This window comes from Phalacrocorax carbo, chromosome 15 (assembly GCF_963921805.1).
Source record: "Phalacrocorax carbo chromosome 15, bPhaCar2.1, whole genome shotgun sequence".
NCBI classification, from domain to species: Eukaryota; Metazoa; Chordata; class Aves; order Suliformes; family Phalacrocoracidae; genus Phalacrocorax; species Phalacrocorax carbo.
In genome coordinates this window covers 12,885,475-12,905,621 of record NC_087527.1, presented here as the reverse complement: position 1 = coordinate 12,905,621, position 20,147 = coordinate 12,885,475, and the positions used below count along the sequence as shown (strand labels likewise).

Below are 20,147 nucleotides of genomic sequence, written 5' to 3'. Positions count from 1 at the left end.
TATCTTGGCTGGGCTACGTCTGGCAGCACTGCTTCCTCGGGGTGGGAATTCCCTGGTGGGTTCCTGGGGCGGCTCGGACACCTCAGCTCTCCAGCACGAAGTGCTTCTCTCTCTTGCAGCGCCCCTCTCGAGCACTTACGTGGCGACACTCTGCTCAGCCGCACCACCCCGACCGCTCCCGCACGCCGCTCCGCACACGCCAGCGCGGCTGCCCGCCCTTCCGCGGCGCCTCCCCCGCCGGGCAGCGGAGCGGCTGAGGCGCGGCTGAGCGCTGCCCTCAGGACCGCGGCGCCAGGCGGGCTCCCCGAGGGGATGGTTGCCGCGCCCGCCCGCGCCGTCCCCCGCGCTCTCCCCGCATGCGCGGCGCGGCCCGCCGTTACCCTGGCACTGCGCGGGAGGGGCGTGGCTGCGGCCGCTCGCACCGCGGAAGGAGAGCGGGAGGTGGCGAGGGCCGGCCCAGCCCGGCCCGTCCGCAGCGCCCGGACGAGCGGGGAGGGGAGGGGAAGGGAAGGGAAGGGAAGGCTGGGCGGGGAGGCGGCCCGGGGACCGCGGGCCGGGCGCGGGCGGCCCTCAGCAGCGAGCTCCCCTCAGCCAGCGAGCGCGGAGCAGCCTCGGAGAGGCGCTGAGCCGCTGCGGGGATGAAGGACCGGCTGGCCGACCTGGCAGAGGTGAGGGTGAGGGGCAGGTCGGGAGCGGCGCGGCGGAGAGCTGGGAGGCTCCCGGGGCCGGGGGGCGGCGGGCTGAGACGAGGAGCGGGGCGGGAGGGGACAAAGGCGGCGGGGCGCGGGGGCCGGAGGCCGGCTGAGGTAACGGTCAGCGGCGGGAAGGTCGATGGTCAGCGGCGGGGCCGGCGCCCGGGCCGCCTCCCGGGGCAGGGAGGCCGCACGCCGTTTCCCGGCTCCCGTCCCGGGCAGGGGGGCGGCGGGAGCCCGGGGATCTGCCGGCCGAGGTCGCGCTTCTCCGGTTTCCACAGCTCACCTTCCCCCGCTTCCCGCTGACCTCTGCGCGTTTTAAGCGTTCGCGGTTTGAATGACAGATAAACTGCTTAATACTTTTGTTTTCGTGGTGTAGTGGGCTAGATTTATCTGCTTGGGAACAGTTTAACCAGTAGTGCGTCAATAAAGCTATCTGCAGAGTTTATTTGCCGTGTGTTTACAAAATGGTAGCTGGTTATGTTTATAGGCTTTTTTTCCTTTCCCTGATTTTTGCTTTGAAAACAGTATCCTAAAAAAGAAAGGGTATTTGGAGGGAGGTACCGTCGCGTCTGTCTTCGACAGGATATGGCTTGCTTAAAATAAGAGGATATTTGCTCTTTTTTTTTTTTTTTGTCCTGAAAAGAAATGGAAATGGAGAACAGGAGTTCCTGTGATAGTTCTAGGACTCCACATATACGTAGAAGCTGGCCTGCGTTGAGCTGCATGCAGGTCTGGGGCTTGTTCATCTTAAAATTAAGTTTGTATTTCTGGGTTACAAAATGCATTTTGGAAGGTCCATCTCTAAGGGATGGGAATACCAGTCTCTTCAGAGTCATCTTCTCCTAAAGGATGAATCAGCATCTAAAAAGCTTTTGCATTATTAAACAGTGGCTTTACCAGGAAAGATGTTTTGGAGTCTTAACAAAGAAATGTGTAACTTCTTTCAGGTGTACTTCTTCCCTTTTCCTGTTTCTAAACATGTCCAGGTTATAGGAATATGTGCCAAATTTCAGGGATGGTGCACGCTTTCCAGAAAGAGGAAGCAGCAGTGATCTGAACTTGCTTTTTAATTTATATTCTTAAACACGGAGACTTCATTCTGACTGAGGGGAAGCACCGGTAGTCTCTTGCATGGGTATTTAAAAAACAAAACAAAAAAAACCCCAAGCCCTACCTTACCCACCCCCCCCTCCCCACCCCCTTAGATATTGTTAAACGTTTTTAAAGCAATTTTGCATAGGGGCTTTTAAGCCACCTTTAGTATTTGACATCTGAAGATGTTACCGTGCTGCAACAAGCTACTGCTTGAACTGAAACATTACTTTAAACAGAATGGTCAATATTGCTGACGTGCTTTGTATGTTCATCAACATAATTTTCAGTGCCTGTGGAATTAACAAATAGCTTAGAGACTTGGAATTGAAGGTTTCTTCTAACTTAGAAGAAAATATTTAAACATCAAGTGAAGGTAGAAGTAACTGAAGGTCCAGCCTACATTTTATTACTTAAAAGTGTGTAGCTGACATGAAGCTTTTAAAAGTTGTATATCCGAGGGAGATGGCTTTTGTAAAACTTGACTTCCCCAGGGAACTTGTGGAAGTAGCAACCTCCATTTTGCATCTTTATCTGAAATATCAAAAAAGATTATGTTTTTGTGAAGTGATTTTTCCCTTACTAGTATAGATGCTTTGAACAGTCATCCTTGATCACACACAGATAAGATTGCTTTGAAAAGGAAGGAATAATCTGAAGAAATAATGTATTAACATTAATTTGCCTATTTTCCGAACTGTTTCAGTTTGATTAGTGTAGTTCCATTGTATTCTATTTGGCTAAATCACTAAGTAAAGGGTAGAACATATACTTTGTGGTTTTTAACAGGCCTGGGCCTGCAGAATCTTCAGGAATAACTACGCCTTGGCTCTTTCCCTCAATATAAGAATGTCATTGTGTGTTACCTCAGTTGTACCTTCGTGTAGGTTCCATCCACCCTGTTTCCTGCAAAGACCTGATGTGACACACAAGTAGATTAAGAGGTCCTAGAACTTTAGCCAGCCTACCCTGGCCCCTTCTAACTACACACGGTATTCCCTTTAGGAGAAATGTAATTTTAAGTTTGTGTCCTCATTTGTGTGTTCCTGGATTTTATTTGACAGCAAGCAAACTCTTTTCTCATTAGAAGTTGTAACGTTTTCCTGGATTTCCCTTTATCTTCATAAAGAAGAGGGGACAAATGTTACCAGTGTTCGTGGTCCACTTTTGATCCTTTTGTTAATACACTGTATTAAGGCAGTTAAGCAGTGCTGAAATAGTTGCTGGAGAAATTGTTGAAGACATGCAGATTATTCAGCCATCAGATAATGTTGCTTCCTCTTATTTTCTAGCTAGAAAAGGCTTGTAAAGTACATGCATTTGCAGGAGATAGCAACCGTTAATTGTATTTGTCCACATCCAGGGGGTTATTTTACTGAAGTTTCTAAATTATTTCAAACAAGCCAAAATGAACTTTTCAGCTGTTTGAGTTGTCCTTTAATACAATTAATTGGACAATTGATCAAATCGCAGACTGGTTTTATTTATTGTGAGTTTAAATGAGTGCAAGATTAAAGGAAGAATAAGAGGTTCTCTCTGATCAAGCAAGCTGTTTTTGAGCAGTGGTTGACAGTAGATATCTAGGGAAGAAAAAAAACCCAGGGCAAGTACATAGCCATGATTGTGTAAAATATTCTCCCAGCCTTCAGTGGTGGGCTGTTCACAGATGCTTGCCCATCTTAAGATGACTTAGAGCCGGAGGATCTGCGTTCAGACACTCAGTTCAGCACATTCAACCGGTGTCAGACTCTAATGTCCTTTTAAAGGTCTCTTAATAAAACTAATTCAAATTTTTTTTGTTATTGTTAAATCATTTCAGCAGTAGGATGTAAACCGTCTCTGCTTAAGGGTGATGTTTTGGATCTGAAGTTTGGGGTGTGTTGTTCATATGGCTCAAAAATTACCACTTGTTATGCTGAAAGGGATGCAGAACTATCTGTTGACATCTATTTTTCTTGCTTGATCAGTGAATCATTTTAAATATATGCTTTTTATATTTCTTATGCTTGGATGTTACTGAGGATATCTTAGACATATCCTTTCAAAAATACATTTATCTTTGAATGTAGCTTTTTTTCTAAACAAGGACCTGTAACTTGAACAGAACTGCAGTGATTTTTTTTGGAAACAATTCCTTGGGCATTCACTTAATGCCCCCAAAACTCTTTAGGAATGAGTAAAGAACCACAAAGTCACAAAAGTTAAAATCGGTAGAATTGGGTGGTATGGAAAAAATGCAAAAGGCTCCTTTTCAGGAGGAGGAAAACATTGCTAAGTTCTTGGTTTTTTTCTCCCAAGTTAACTCCTTACATTAGTCTTTGTTCAAACATGGAATTTTCTGAAGATGAGCTGTATATTTTCTGTGTCATAGCAGGGTAATTTCTTGCAGACAGTTACCAGATGATGTTTTTCTGGTTGTACAATAATACTACTAAATGCATGTTAATGATTGACCTGCCAAAGCCAAAGCTGTCCAACAAATCTCCTTGGCCCTCTGCAAGCCCTCCTTGGCTACTCAGATATGAAAGAATTTCCTGAAACACTGATGCTGTAAGGAGAAACTCTAACACTCAACAACCCCCTCTTGGGATCTGGTGTGTTGGGGTGATGGTGGCCAGTTGTTATCCTGCAGCCTGCGAATGCAGGTGATGTGCACTGAGAAAAAACTTGGCTCGATTGGAATTTCAGGGGCAAGTGATGGTCATGGGTTTAGGTCGAAAGCTGTTTTCAGTTTCAAAGTTCAGCAGTTAATTTGGTAAGAAATCTCAAGCTAGCCTTATTTCTCCAATTCTGTAAGGCGTGGGAAATGTCAGAAGTTTTGTAAGGCATCAAGGTACGTCCTGTTTGGAGCTGAGAAATTCTGTTGTCTGAATATCTGGATTCTGTCATATAAACCAGCTTTTGAGGGAACTTTATATATTTTATAAGTCTATGAATGTTTATGGAGTTGCATGACCCAGACTTTCAGTCCCAAGGTCAGAGTATGAGCTGCAAACAAACTTCACTAGATTGTGCTTGGCATTGACGTGAAACTTTTTATCAGTTTTTGTGATACGGCTTATACCGAGGAGGTAACGTCTAGGAGAAGGAACATATTTCTGCTAAACTTGATGACAAAAGCAAGCTCTTTGAATTGTGTGCTTGTCAAAAGAAGGCACATCACTTAAGTTGGAGAGAGTTAGCAGATAAGGTGTATTTTATGTAAGTGGTGATTTAAGATCGTAGCGACTAGAGGTTGACAAGTCACCAGGTGTCTTTCAAGTGCTGATGTTCAGGGTAGGGTGTCCGTAAATCCTTCAATAACTTGTAGACAGCAGATGGATCTGTCACTGGTGTCGTTGCACCCAAATGTGAAAGTGAAATGAATGTGGAACTGGCTGCGGGGTGGGTAGTCATGGTTCCTTCCTTCCAGCCTAGCATCCACAAACGGGACTTCTATGTCAGATTTTTGTATCTTTCGTTTGTTTAAGGTTCTCTCAGGGTTTAATATTTTACTAAGATCTTCTGACCAAACTAAAAGCTGACATGCTGAATATCTTAGCTGATATTATTTTCATTGGTTTTAGTTCAATTAACTAAATAGAGGATGTGGTTATAAAAAATTAGAACGATTATTCTTTACTCAGTAAATGTAAGCAGAAGGTGTTCTTTTGCAGGGATAATGAAATTAAATGTCTAGAAAGTGTAGCTCGTTCTCAAATATTAACTTAAAGCTGGTAGCTTTGTAGCACTGCAGTCTCTGGTATGCGTGAAAGTTGGGTAACTTTGGGCACAGGCTTCCTTGCTTATTTGTATTAAGCAAGACTGTTAATTGATTACAGTCCCTAAGGGCAGATTCTTTAATACTGAATTCTAGCAATCATCTTCCCAAAAGGAGTAACTACAAAAAGTCTGTAATGGCACAGAGCGTTAGGAGTGATTGGAGGGTGGTCCAGGAAAGCCATAACACCTCAATTCTGTTATTTCAGTTGGGGCACGATGGTTCCTCATAGCATAAAAACCAGATGATTTCTGAGAAACATATTGCCATAGGGCTTTTTGCACTCCTTGAATTGGCAGGAACAGAACTCTCACAAAGTCTAAGTAATAACTTTTTGAAGATTTGGGGCAGTCCTAGTAGAATTTGATGTGTAGATCATCGCTGAGTATAACCTTCTTTATTAGATCATAGCAGTGTTTGGCATTGAATTAAACTGCAGAATTGTCATGCAAATAATACACATCTCACCTGATTTAATAAAACTGGCAACAAAAGTCATACTGGGTAAGAGGATCAGGGTTTAGGAGGAAGAAGTGGGTGTTAGGTGGTCAAAGGCAGAGGGGCTTATAAGAAAAAAGGAGTTCTGAACATGAAAATTCCTTAATGTTACCCATCTTGTAGGTTTTTTTTTTCTAACAGATAAACCATTGACTTTATGGTAGAATAATATTTTCTTCTAATTTTGATTCGATGCAGTTCAAACAGTGTGCTCTACAGAGGGAACTAGAGAACATGGAAGCTGGAAGTCTTTGCCTTTATATGATGCATGTTAATTCCTTCTCTGAACAAACTTGAGTCTCAGTTACTGTCAGGATCCGTATATTCTGCTGGGCTGGCTCAAGGGTTAGGGAAGTGTGACTCAGGGAATGACTGTGTTGGGCTGTGTGTCCTGGAGATCTGTGAGAGCCTGGCAGCTTGAGCCTCTGCCTAAGGGCTTATCAATTATGCAGTGCATGTATACTTCAGTGTGGCATATTATGTCTAAATTGGTGTGGAGTGGCAGCCTTGAAAATACCCAGGGGCAAAACTATTAAGCAGATGTTGATGGCTTTCTGTTCTAGCTTCCATTAGATGTTTAGCTTATTACATCGCAAGTCAGTGATCAGCACCCCTCCTAGTATTTCTTTGAGAGGGTTTGATCTACTGTCTCAGTATTTATTATTATTTTATTATTTGTGAAATGAAAGACACATAATATTGTTTTCAGTTCATGTGGGACTTGCAGTGGAAGTATCTTTATGCCGTGAGAGAGCATTTGAATGCCAAATCGTATTTTAATAATTTTTATGACAGGTAATTAAAACTGTGGCATTGCTTACAGACTGCTTCTGTCCTGAAATTTTGTTTGGAGAAGTACATGCCTCAGCATTCGCACCTTCGTGGTAGTCAGGTGACTTTCTCTGACCTCTTTGCTTATTTGTTTTTAGATTGCAGTCCTCAGAAGAGGAAAACTTACTTTTTTTACTTTGCAGACTATTGACAAAAATGTCTATCCAGTAGCAATGTGGAAGAAGTAGTAGTAGTTTCAGAGCAGTATGCTGAGTTTTATTTCATAGATTTGTTCTGTTGTCTTTTACAGTGTAAAGGAAATGAAGATGGGGAGACAGTTATTGTTGAAAAAGACCATTTTATGGATGACTTTTTCCAACAGGTAAAGTTGTAGTTTTCACCATGCATTAGAGACTTACAGTTTTCTTTCCATGCCTTTTAATTTCTATAATCAGGAGTAACAATTCATTTACACACACACCCCCAACATGCTTTGTGATGGTATGCCAAATCAAATGCTGGTAACACTTCTGCTTGTTTATTTCAGGGTATTTTGTGTCGGTACTGCCTAGAAGTGTTCTTAACTCCGTGTCGACAAGGAATTTGCTAATAGAATTTCAAAATCTTTTTTATTAAGAATAGTAGCACTTAAGTTTTTGGCCATACAGAATATATTTGCTATTAAGACTACCTGTTTGATATAAAGAATTAAAAAAAGTGCAAGCTGTTTAAATGTCAACATTTCTGCTGGGCTTTCTGTCGGATATTTTAAAAAGTTGCAGTGAGATACTTTATGGTTTTTATTACCGAAGTTGTGGTTTTTTTCTTAAATCTTTGCCCTGAATTATTCTAGTGGTTTCATTGACATTTCTCTTCCTCTAGGTTGAGGAACTTAGAAATAATATAGCAAAAATAGCACAAAATGTGGAAGAAGTGAAGAAGCAGCATAGCATTATCCTGTCAGCACCAAATCCTGAAGGAAGTGAGTATCACTTTTCTTAGATTTCAGATATATGTGGGTAGATGTTATGAAATTTTTGTTTGTTCTAGCTACCTATAGGAATAGACCTTCAGGTGTTCAGAATGCAAAATGTACACTATTTATTTAAATATTTTTACATTTAATATTCAATTAATATTTTAATTTGCTTATTTTTACATTTTAAAAGTCTCATTTGAATAAATACATTTTCAGAATATTTGTTGCATCATCCAAACCTTTGCTAGACCAAAGCTCAGCTTAAAACAGCATCTTGAAATTGATTGTGTCTTCAGAAACTTAGAGGCTACTTGCATTTCTCTTAGTCTGGTAAAATATTGAAGTTACCAACCGAAGCTCACATGGCAGAGCCATCATCTTCTCTTTTATTCTTCAGCTGGGGCAGAACCCTGTCTAATGCTGACAGTACAGCCAGCTGCTTTAGTGGTAGTAAGACTTCCACGCTGGAGCCCTATTTTTAGAAGCTGTAACCCCAAAGCTCAAAGTGAACATGTGCTTTCCGAACAGAGAGCTCAGAAGTTTAGGGAACTTACCCAGAAACATGGAACCTTCTCTGTCTCAGCACTTGTTAATTCAAGGCATGCCTGGGTTTTTGGGAAGTGTTTGAAGAAAGGGGAAGAAAAGGTGCTGAGATATTTTTGAGGACGGTTGCAATGCCAGCTTAACATTTATCTTGCTGAGGAAAACTCAGCTTTGGCTGTTAGTTTTTCCTTTCCCCCATCTTCTTTGTTTATGGATGGGCGTACGTGTTTTGTCTTCATGACTGCATGCAGTCAAGGAATCTCAGGATTAATAAGGGTTCATCTGAATATTTAAAGTCTGTGGTCTAAGCTCATTTATCAGCTTGCGTTTGTGCTAAAAATTGTGCTCATTAATGCATCTGAACCGTGTAGGAACATGACATTGCTTGTAAATAACACATGCTCTTGTGAATCTAGTTTCTTCAGCAGACCCACTAACAGAGATCTAGTTATGTTCTTCATGAATACTCTGTATAGTATTCTTCAAAAAATACAGGTAGTGCATGGTACAGTTATGTTAATAAGGGCAAAAGCAGTGAGTCTGTGATAAATAGAACTAAAAAATGGTAGATAAATCTGTATTTTCACTTGATAGACTTCAGCGAGCTTTCATTTTGACCAGCAAATGACTATTGCCCTGAAAGGGTTACATTAAGAAAAAACGTGGAATATTTTATCACTAGGTTTAGTTGGTGATTTGGTAATAACAATTCCCAAGGGTAAGGGCCTGTCATAAGAAGCAGGAATCTGATAGTATGCTGTTATAAAAATCATATTTAGATTACTTAGGAGTATAATAAACTTCTCTGCATGGTTGTACTGTATACAATTTGAGATTGTAAGGTAGAGGTGTAGATGGTTGCTGGCTTACTGTTAGTCATTAACAGTTCTAAAAATATATATTTTTTCAAAGGAACAAAGGAAGAACTTGAAGAATTAAATGAGGAAATAAAGAAGATTGCTAATAAAATCCGAGCCAGATTAAAGGGTAAGTTGTTAGGAGAAATAAAACTACTGTCCCTTGTAATGACTTAGGGTAGTAACAGCGTGAGAAACTTAATTCATTGCAGCTGAACTTCTAAACTTTAAATGCTACATTATGTATGCGTTAATTGTATTGTACAGCTCTTTTTAAAACAGGGAACAGCCCCTCCCTGCGAACTAACGTACAGCCCATGTCAGTAACAGTATTGTCCCCTGCTCTACTCCTCCTTGGCAAGCTTCACCGCTGACTGATACCAGGTCTCAGCACAGCCTAGTTTGTGGAACAGGATAGAGCTTGCTTGCTTTCAGAAATAACCTAGAAAATTACAATGCAAAGTAATTCCTCTGTGTAGAAATGTATTCTGCACCTGAAATGCTGGTTTTTGGTCATGATGTTGTGGATGAAGATTAACTGCAAAAAAAGGGTCTCCATGGCATAAATGTCTACGTAGGGAATTGCCCTAGAGCACCTACTGTATTTTAAATTCAGACTAGCTAATTTTGATGTGGCTTTCCCCTATGAGTATCTCTTAATTGTTTTGCTTAGATTTTGAAATACATTGAGTGTTTTAATGTTAATAGTTACAATTACTATATGCTTTTGTCCTTCCATAAACACCAGGGTATGGTGTTTATTGTTTAAACTGTAAGAGCTTCTGTTATGCCTTTTCTTCCAGATTAATAGACAGTACTGTGGCTCTGTTAAGAATACTGAAGTAGTTATTGTGTTTTAAGATCAGTAACAATTATCGAAATTATTAGAGAGAGAGATCACTGCCACCCCTCTCCTCCCCATGAAGTTTTAAACATGCCTGTGGGGAGCTTGTACAAGGAAAAAGCAATAATTAATAGTATTTACAAAGTAACTGAGTTACGCTATTAAATAATTATACTGAAAGTTGACTTGTAATATTCTTGTATTGTTCTTAGCTATTGAACAAAGTTTTGATCAGGGTGAAAATGCTAATCGGACATCAGTGGACCTCAGGATAAGAAAAACACAGGTACGATCACTTCATAAGTGTAAAAAAAATAAAAGAATTCCAGTAAATCAGAGAACAAGTTTCACTTTTCTGAAGTAGTATCAGAACTTCATGTTCTGTTTTGTGGGAATGTAAATACCACTGTTAGTTGTTGTGCGGTAGTATTTGCTGTAACAACAAAAGAAAATAAATGTTTTTGTTCCACATTTTTAAATCCTCAAAAAACAGCACTCTGTATTAGCTCACAAGTTTGTGGAGGTCATGACGGAATACAACGAGACCCAAACTCTTTTCCGAGAACGCAGCAAAGGTCGGATACAGAGACAATTAGAGATAAGTAAGTGACCTGAATGCGCTTTTTTAAGAAGGTGACTTGTGTTATTAGTACCGCCCTTGTTTCTTATTACTTAAAGATGGTACAAAGCATCATATGTATTGGAGATCTGCTTGAAGCATGTGGGGGAAAAGAAACAATTTTATCATATGGTGTAAACTCTTCGAATCTGCTCAGAACAGTGGCAAAGAAAACAGAGAAAACTCACTAAATTTCTTTTATGTTGAAAATTATTAAACAAAGTATCTTTTTCCTTTGCTTCATCTATTTCCAGTGTTGCAACTTTAAATGAAACATTAAGAAAAGCTGTCTTCTGAAGATAGCAAGTGTTATTAAAAGCTATTCCAAAATTAACACTCTAAACAGGACAGCATCTCTTCTTATGCTCTATTTTTGTCAATAAGAATATTTGTTAAATTCAGCTGACATACAATCAGTGCTGCCGTTATATGCACTCCAATCATTTGTTGGCTGACTCGCATTTGACTTATTTGATTTATTACAAGGGGTATTTGGGAAGGTACCTGATTCTGAACTACAGCATCTATCATATAAAAAGGTGTCTAAAAAAATCCGTATCATCTTGTACCTAAAATTAGCCTTTTTGAATATCCCCTGTAAAAGCAAATACATTTATTGCTGCAATAGGAAATGCAAACAGAAAAGTTGGCAAACTATGAGAAGACTTTGCACTTCATGTGCTTCTCAAATTTGTCATTAGCCTCTCGTGCTAATGGTTCAATTCAGCATTTCAGTAAAGTTTATTGGGCAAGTTAAATTCTTATTTACCTATACGTTTGAGGGGAGGGACCCTAATACCTCAGGACATGGTTCTTTTAAGTTAATGTTGTTATGACCCAATTGGAGCCTTCGGCTTTTTCTCAGCACTAAAAATTTTATAGCAGGTTTTGCAGCATTCTTGGGTATTAACACCAGAAAGTAATATTCAAACTGTAACTTCCATCTGACAGGACAGAGTTATGTAAGTTATTACAGATGTTCAACTTCTTTTACATGGGAAAGGCAGGGATTTGATATGTAATTTTTAAAACTGCACAACACAAATCTCTTGAATGTGTTGTGTAACTCGTAACGCTTGCGTTTCTCATACCAGTGTGATCAGTAGGATTCAGTTCGCTTAAACGTCCGATAATGAACTACATCAATTGTTAGATGTATTATGGAAAGGAGAAGTGAAGGTACACTGTGGGTGATCATCTCCTCTGTGCGGAACACGACTGTAATCCTCTGTTAGTAAAATCAGACTTATGTAAAGATTTTATTGCCCATGCAGTGGTGGGGAGCGAGTAAATTAGGTGCCAAGTGACATGGTTGTATAGGTGATTGAGTGATATGTAAATACTCTGTATCTCGATTTCTTCCTTCTGAAGAGCACTCCACTTAACAAGGTTCATACGTACCTTGTAAATGTGATCAAACTCTTCAGTTTGACACACACACAAAAAAAAACCCAAACCAAAACAAACAAACACAAACCCCCACCAACCAGGAATTATTCATCATAGCTTTGAATCTACATTTGTTTTCTGACTATTACTTGATATTTCCTTTGTTTTTCATATGCAAAATGGCACTTGGTAATGGATAAATGCTACATTGTTTTATCCTGAAAAATGCTCAATACAAGAATTTGCTTTGAACTGTCATCCTTCTGGTATGGTAAAATTTTATGTTCAATAAAGAGTAGGTGATGGTATGTGAAGTACTGTTGTTTTTATCCTAGCTGGAAAGACCACCACTGATGAGGAACTGGAGGAAATGTTAGAGAGTGGTAATCCTTCAATTTTCACTTCTGATGTATGTATTTCTGGTCCAGTTATGTCTCTCTCCTATTCTGCTGCTTCTGCTATTTAGGAGTGTGTCGGCACATGCTTATTTATGTCCATATCTTTTTTTCATTCTCCCAAAGATTATATCAGACTCGCAAATAACTAGGCAAGCTCTGAATGAAATTGAGTCCCGTCACAAGGATATTATGAAGCTGGAATCTAGCATACGGGAACTACATGAAATGTTTATGGACATGGCAATGTTTGTTGAGACTCAGGTAAATGAACCAATTCAAACACATTTACATAAGTGGGATTCCCCCCCACCCCACCCCCCCGTCATCGTCTTTGAAATACACAGAAACAATTGCTTATATTCAGATAATACAGATTTACTGTGATTAGAATATATAAAAGTTAATCACTAAATGTACGATCTAGATGTACATGTCAGTTATGCATAGCATATACAAGCGTAGACTTTTTCAGTGGGCATACTTAATATTTTCTTCGACATGCTTATATTGCAATATGCTTGAACATTTTGTGCATGTTTAAGTAAGAGCAGCTCTCTCCTGGAATGTTGGCTAATATCCTGGGAATTTAGATTTCTCAGAGACATGGTAAAGGGACTACTGTGGTAGAACAAAATGGGCGTTAGCAAGGATGTATGCAACTCGCACGTGATGCAAAGGTGTGATTGCTGTTATAACTAATGTGAATGTAAAGGGATTTGCGAGTCATTCAAGTAATCTCTTACAGCCATAAGCTTTGTCTTGACGTGTACGTAAATTCATTCGATTTGTCATCATTACGTACCAATTACCTAACAAAAATATTAACTTCTGTTCTTAAATTTTTTGACTTATGCAGGAGAGTGAAAAGAATAATGTTCAGGAGAGAAACTTTCCTGAAAAGGACTGTGTTTTCTTTAGTTGTTTTTTGAATTGGCTTTTGTTCTAGAAGTTCTGCATTGCTTTGATATTAACTGTATAGCCAAGACAAATTGGTAGCAGTTTTCTTTTGAATTAGAAATGAACAAAAGTTACTTGTGCATCATTCTTTAATGCTTTGCTGTTTACTGCTGCTGATTATTTCTTCTGATGGACAGAAACACAGGTAATAGACTTACTGTAATTTTTCACCAATCTTTGATTTCATTACCAAATTTCATTCATCATAATTCATTTGAATTTGTTATGTATTGGCATTCTAGATCCTCAGTTCTGAGGAACTTTTGAAGTTGCTGCTCTGTGTGTATTTTCTTAGCTAACTGTTGAACCTTGTGTCAAAATAGACAATATCCTTTCCCATTTCCGCTCACATCAGGGATTCCTGATCTCTTTAGGATGTCAGTTTTAGTTTCAGCTCTTAAAACATACCTCACAGTCAAAGGTATGTTTTTGGGTGTTCAGTATTTGTTCCTGCAAAAGGGAGAAATATGCCTGCCCTGCCCATGAATGTTCCTTGTTTGGTTAGAACTTGGAGCCCTTTCTTCTCATTCCCTTCTTCCTTTACACACCAAAGCAGAAAAAATGTCGGCCGCTAATATGTACATAATTCAATTCTTTAAAGTAATCATTGATGATCTATAGCCTCTCTTCTCTTAGACTTATTAAACAAGGATCTGTGGATTCCAATAATAAAATTTTTTCTTCAAAATTTCATTTTAAGGGTGAAATGATCAACAACATAGAAAAGAACGTGATGAATGCATCAGATTATGTGGAACATGCAAAAGAAGAGACAAAAAAGGCAGTTAAATATCAAAGTAAAGCACGAAGGGTATGCTGTCTTTCTGTAATTATGCTAGTCAGTATATTATCTTAGCACGGTATGAAGTGACCTCCAGTTTTAGCTGAATTTTTTGTTGTGTTCAGTCCTTCAAGGTAGCATGAATATGCACGTTTTACTTTTTTTATAGTTGTGATATTTAAAATTAGATTAGAAAAGATTGTTATGAATTAGTACATGACAGAGGAAGATTTACCAAAGGATTTTACAAACAAACAGTCATAAGTTGTTTGTTTCCCATAATCCAGAAGAAATGAGAACATTTCCAATGTGAATTAATTTGTTAAAGTTACTATTAAACATTGACATTACCAGCAGAGGACAGAAACTTCTTGTACTACGAATACGGATGAGCAGCTTCTGCACAGCAAAGGCTACATTCACAATTTTCCACATAAAAGGCTGCCATTGCGGAGTGTAGAAACCCCAAAACAAGAATTAATATATTATGCTAGTAGGTAAATTCACAGGTGGTTCTTATCAACTACTACGATACCTTAAATTATTCAGATTCTAAATAAGCTTAAAGGGGTTTGGATCTTTATCACTGGCAAACTTACCTGGATTGATAGCTATAAAATCATGTTAGCAGGGAAAATAAAATTACTGGCCTTGCTGAAGCAGGGTTACTTTTATAGAACTCCGATTCTTTTCACAGATAACTACTTTTGTACTCTGGTAAAAGTACTAGATCGGGGGATCTTCCCTCTGGGAAGGGTGTGATGTTAAACCACGACACTCAATTTTGTGGACAAATTGAGTTCAAAGTAACGTTCAGGCATTTTCCATGGGCATGGAAACTTGCCTTGTGTTTCAGTATCGTTCTTCCCATCAGAAAGCCAAATACTGTATTCTTAAACTACTAAGGAATTTATTTTTATATTTTGTAACAGTATGACTGCAGAGTGAGTGAAGTGTTCCTCTGACATTATAATTTCCCCTGCTGAGATGCTGTGCAACTTTGTGAGGGTTTTTATGGCAAGTTGAATTTGAGGGAGTATGTGTTCATATAGATAGACATATATCTATGTATAGATAACATGCCTGTTACATTAAAAAAAATTCTTCAAGAAATGTCAAAAGAGCCCACCTAATCTGTTTGTAAATGGTGTTTTTCTCAGGTTTGGTAATTATATAGGCGTTAAACACACTCGTTTACCTGTTACACTGTTTAAAATTGTTTGTTCTTATTCATGCAAGAATATACAGATACATTTATCTCAATTTGAGAATACTGCAGGCTTTAATAAAAATGAGTGTGGATCTATTAAAAAAAATAAAAAGAAATGCAAATCTTAATGTGCTTAATATTAAAATAATAATAATACCTTGTTTTTTGACAGAAAATGTGGATAATAATCATTGTGTCATTGGTGGTGATTGCCATAATTGGTCTAATTATTGGTTTGTCTGTTGGTATTCGGTGATGCTTGGATAACCTCAGCATGCATGACTTCCTGCCAGTGTGGCAGTAAGTAACTAATCAACTAATTTTGCTCTTGTTTTGCTCTGGTAACTTATATTCTTCTACTAACCCTTAATATCTGTACGGTTAGTACTGGGGGGGAGGCTTGGGATGCATTGGTGGACGTTACCTTTGCATCCTTTAGACGTTCTATTCACGTGAATATTGAAAACTGACATCTAGTGGTAAGCTGCTAAATTTACAGAATGCAATCACTACGTAAGACTCAAACACAAGGAAATGAGACCAAAAATCCAATTATTGTCTTGCAGTCCTTTGAATTTTTTTTTTTATACTGGAAGTTCACATCAGCAAGCAAGCTACGCTAAAATAAGGAATGCTAGTTACACTTGGAACATTATCTAATGGGGTTGTTTATGGTCCGAAGTAGAGTTTTCATAAAAGTACACGTCTACAATCAAGAAGTTGGCCATTATGCAAAATATCCTGAAGTTCTTACTTCAAAGCTGTTTCTTAATACTAGACTAAGTGGGAAATGACAGTGTATTTGTAAAAGGAAGTCTGCAAAAATTCCAACTGGAATTTTAGGACATAAATTGAGAATTCTTTCAATCTTCGGGTTTTTGCTATACTAATGTACCATTTCTTGTCAAGATAACACCTAGCCAGGCTAAGTAGAAAATAACAGTTAACTCTTCTGAGTCTAACAGAAACTCAACTTTTCACATGTAGTATCTTCAAACTATATATGAAGCGCTATGAGCGGGGTGTCACTTCAGACAGCTAATCACGAATTCACTTTTCTGAACTAACAGTCTTTTAATGTTGAAGTTTTTTGTTTCGATGTTACAGTTTCTTCTCAGCTTTGGTTTATGGGCAGGGAACAGGATTTACTGGATTATTGGTTATATTCAGAAATACCTGACCTAACGCCAGACTTTGCACTTACCTAGAACCCATCTTTTTTTTTTTCACTTGCAGCTCTTCTGAGCTATTACTTACATAATGTTTTTCTGATGTTATATTGAATTCCACTAACTGTGCAGTTGTAAAGGTTTGAGCAGGCTACAAATATTTATCCAAGGAGGGTGGCAGTAAGCAATGTTACTGTACTTAAACTTGACCTTGATAAGTAAGCGTTTGCTGTTGCATCTGTTTCTGTAGGTAATGATATTTACAGAAGTTGGGTGTGAGTAATAACAATTAATCTGTGAAGCAAAACGCAGAAACATTACGCAGATCGCTCTGTCTTGTAACTATGGTTACGTGTATGTTAGAAGAGAAAGACTAACAATAGGAAATCATAGCAGTAAGTCATCTTCAGAAAGAAAATCCAAACACTCAGCTTAGGTATCAGTATTACTCATTTTCTGTGGCTGTGCATGTATTTAAACAGTTCTGTATCTGACAAGTATTTCAATCTCATCTTTTCTCTCTTTTTTGCAGAAATTGATGTTCATAATTATATGTGTAACTGTATTGCTTCTGATACTTGGAATTATCCTAGCAACAACACTATCGTAGCAAGCACATTCCAAGAGTTAGAAACCTTCAGAAACTCCAAAATACATCTTCAGTAAAACCAAACCTTTTTTAAATAAAGGATGCCTTACACTGTTCCGTGATGATGACCTGTCACTAATGGTTAAAAATGAAAACAAAATCACTCTTAATGTTTACTCATAAATTAAGATCGGAATGTATTAGGATACGTATGGATTTGCATCATAAACTATACATTTGTAAGACTGAAACTTGCTCTTAATTGTTTTGAACTAAAGTAATGTAGGATTTCTCGTATCTCAGTGTTACAAACAGTTAAATACGGAGTTGAGAGACTATTGAGTTTTGACTGTTTGGCTTATTTTCCTATTGCTAATATAATGCTAATCACGAATTGTAGTACTCTACCAGCGCTGCTTTGGTTAGCGCATTTTTATGAGATGTAGCCTTGTCTTTAAGCGTATGTCACCTTAACCTATCTAAGCTTTATACTTTAAAATTTTTTTCCCAAGAAGTGCTAAAATATTTTATCCTGAAAAGACTACTTATTTAACTGCCTATTGCATTACACTTGAGAGGAAGAAGAAAAAAGCTTTTTTTTTTTTAATATTTTCTAGGGTTTGTTTTTTTTTCAATGTGACTAAGGTTAATGCTTTAAATATTTCCTTGCCTTTATAATAAAAAGTTAGTTGCAGCATTTCTGGTAAAAGAATGCAGTGATGAAGTACACTGAATATGGACTTGAGCAGATAATTTTACAAATAACCCGTGTGCAAAGGAGACCGATGGACACGTTTAGCCTTACTGTTCACATGAATGTGGTGAAAGCCACACCTTTTCTCAAGATTTCTTATTCAGAAGCTTGCTAATATTGGTGTATGAATGTAGCACATGGGGAGAAACTCCCTCAGAAAAGCCTGAACCGTAACACACACTAAGACACTGATTTGTTAGACGTATGTGCAATATAACATATATGAAGTGTTTTAGTATACGCGTACCTGTTGTACTGCTAGCTTGTGGGGCTTGTAAGCTCGAGAGACTTCAAATGTAACCAAATAACTGCTTTTAATGTTACAGGTTATTTTTGTATTTAGTGTGTAAAATACATGTAACTTGAATTTTTGACTTCTCGTTGTTTAAGGAAATCCTTGTAGATATGTAGATATATTTACAATGCAAGACAGTTAGAGGAAAGTATAACGTGTGCCTTTTTAAACACAGTCTAAAACTACACTTGTCAATGTTTCCAGATATTCAACTGTAATGTGACTGTAATAACTCGGTCCTAAACAGTGGAATTGTTACACTTATGTTTTGTTAAAGGCATCTGAGATCAAAGTTGCTCAGTAAACTGTAATTCAGTCTGACTTAATGAAATTCAGCAAAGTTTACAATTTTTATTGTGTGTATGACTATTCCTGCTTTGCTCCCCGAACGTCCTGTGAATGTGCTGGAGCTATTCAGATGGCAAACACTTTTAAACAAGAAAAAAAACGTTATTGGTCCTTTTGCGAGCCAGCCGTAAAGAAGTCGCTCAAAGTTTCGGCTTCATTAACGAACAAATTTCTTTACCTCTAAGTCCAGAACACTCACTGATGTTTGTGAGGAAGTTTACATGCAAAGCAAGGAAAGATTGGTTGCCTTAGTACTCGTTTTAGGTAAAATAGATTTTTATTCTATGGTTTTCTAGATTTTTATCAGTAAATATTATTTATACAGATACACAAATTACATTGGGGGGAAAACCAGTTCTGCTGTTTCAGAGCTGGTTACCTAAAATGACCCCCAAAATCCCGTCATGTCGAATTTTTTTATTTATAATGCAATAATTTGCCCATCAAGACCAGAAAATTGAATAGGCCACTCCGTACTTTTTACTTGTTATAGCTGCCTCGGTGGGTTTGTTTTAAAACAAAACCAAACCTGTTTTTCACATGAACCCCTTGTTCTGTTAATGTTGGAGGGGAGTAAATACCTTAACCTATGCACTAATAAATTCATCTAAGCAAGTATCTTGTGGCTATTTTTATATTCCTGATGTTATTGTGACCTTTGTGAATATTTGCAGTAAGTGTTTGAATAAGGCTGGTAGGTTTTTACAGCACCGTACGTCAGAGAACCGATACCTAGGTCTTAAAGGTGGCGTATTTCCTGAAACTCCTCACCAAAAAAGGTGCAGAGACGATCAGAGTAGGTGTAGAGATAATTGTGAAGACATTAATGGGATTTGTTAATTTAAATTATGCCCGTGGGATTTTTGCTTTAATATTAAACTTGAAAAATGCAGGAATTATTTGTGTTCTCAAAAATTCCTCAGAAAAGTGCATCTTTCACAGCGCAGCATTAAAATGACATCCTCTTACCCGCCTCCCTCTCCCAGAATTGCGCGTTCTGGAGTAGATTCCGGGTACCGACGTTCGGGCTGTAACCGGAGTCCTTCCCCCTGCGCTGATGTTTAAACTTAGTTTAGATTGCCGCTCTGACAGCTCGCGTGGCGTTAGGCAGGTGTTCTCAGCTGAGTCAGTGCTCCCTTCGTACAGAAACAAACTCGTTATAACTTCTGTAACGGCCTAACGCCAGCGAGGATATGCACGCAGGGCTAACGCCAAAGCACTTGGAGGTTGGGAATCGGCCAACTTATGACTAACTGTAAAATAATTGAGCGGTTATGCTCAGTTCAGTGTTTCTTTGTGGTATTGGGAAAATTGGATAGGAGTGGGAATGTTGCACTTGGCGGTTAATGAGGCAAACTTGTCCCTAAAGGCAAGCCAAGAAAGTAAAATCTTAGCGCAGGGAAAATGTTAAATGGCTCTTCTCACAAAGGACTCTGCAACCTAAATACTCAGCTTATTTCCAAGTGCGGGCGTCTGCGCCGCTTCTCGCAGCGGTGCCACGCCACCTGTGGAAAACGCACCCAGCCTGAACGTGAAGGACTTCAATAGAATGAACTAAAGCTGCTTCAGGAATGAATCTGTCTTTGTTCTGCTGCTCTT

At 38.8% G+C, this 20,147-nt stretch overlaps 1 protein-coding gene across 3 annotated transcripts; it reads left to right on the top strand.

Moving 5' to 3' along the window:
* Positions 1-508: 508 nt before the first annotated feature.
* Positions 509-19,166, top strand: STX2 (syntaxin 2). 3 transcript variants are annotated; one of them, XM_064466427.1, is made up of 11 exons: positions 509-668; positions 7,127-7,198; positions 7,699-7,798; positions 9,251-9,325; positions 10,252-10,325; positions 10,533-10,641; positions 12,383-12,456; positions 12,569-12,706; positions 14,103-14,213; positions 15,566-15,614; positions 17,095-19,166. In XM_064466427.1, exons 1-11 carry the CDS (start codon positions 639-641, stop codon positions 17,226-17,228), a joined length of 966 nt encoding a protein of 321 aa, XP_064322497.1. In that variant the 5' UTR covers positions 509-638; the 3' UTR covers positions 17,229-19,166. The 3 variants fall into 3 exon arrangements, with proteins under 3 accessions (XP_064322497.1, XP_064322495.1, XP_064322496.1); XM_064466425.1 differs by having other exon boundaries at positions 15,566-15,693; positions 17,095-17,235; XM_064466426.1 differs by lacking the exon at positions 15,566-15,614.
* Positions 19,167-20,147: the final 981 nt, after the last annotated feature.

Excerpts from the sequence above, each read along its gene's own strand:
- STX2 (XM_064466427.1), top strand. The coding sequence starts at position 639 with ATGAAGGACCGGCTGGCCGACCTGGCAGAG. Across the intron at positions 669-7,126 it reads GGCTGGCCGACCTGGCAGAG|TGTAAAGGAAATGAAGATGG; the intron begins GTGAGGGTGAGG and ends TGTCTTTTACAG. Across the intron at positions 14,214-15,565 it reads ATCAAAGTAAAGCACGAAGG|AAAATGTGGATAATAATCAT; the intron begins GTATGCTGTCTT and ends GTTTTTTGACAG.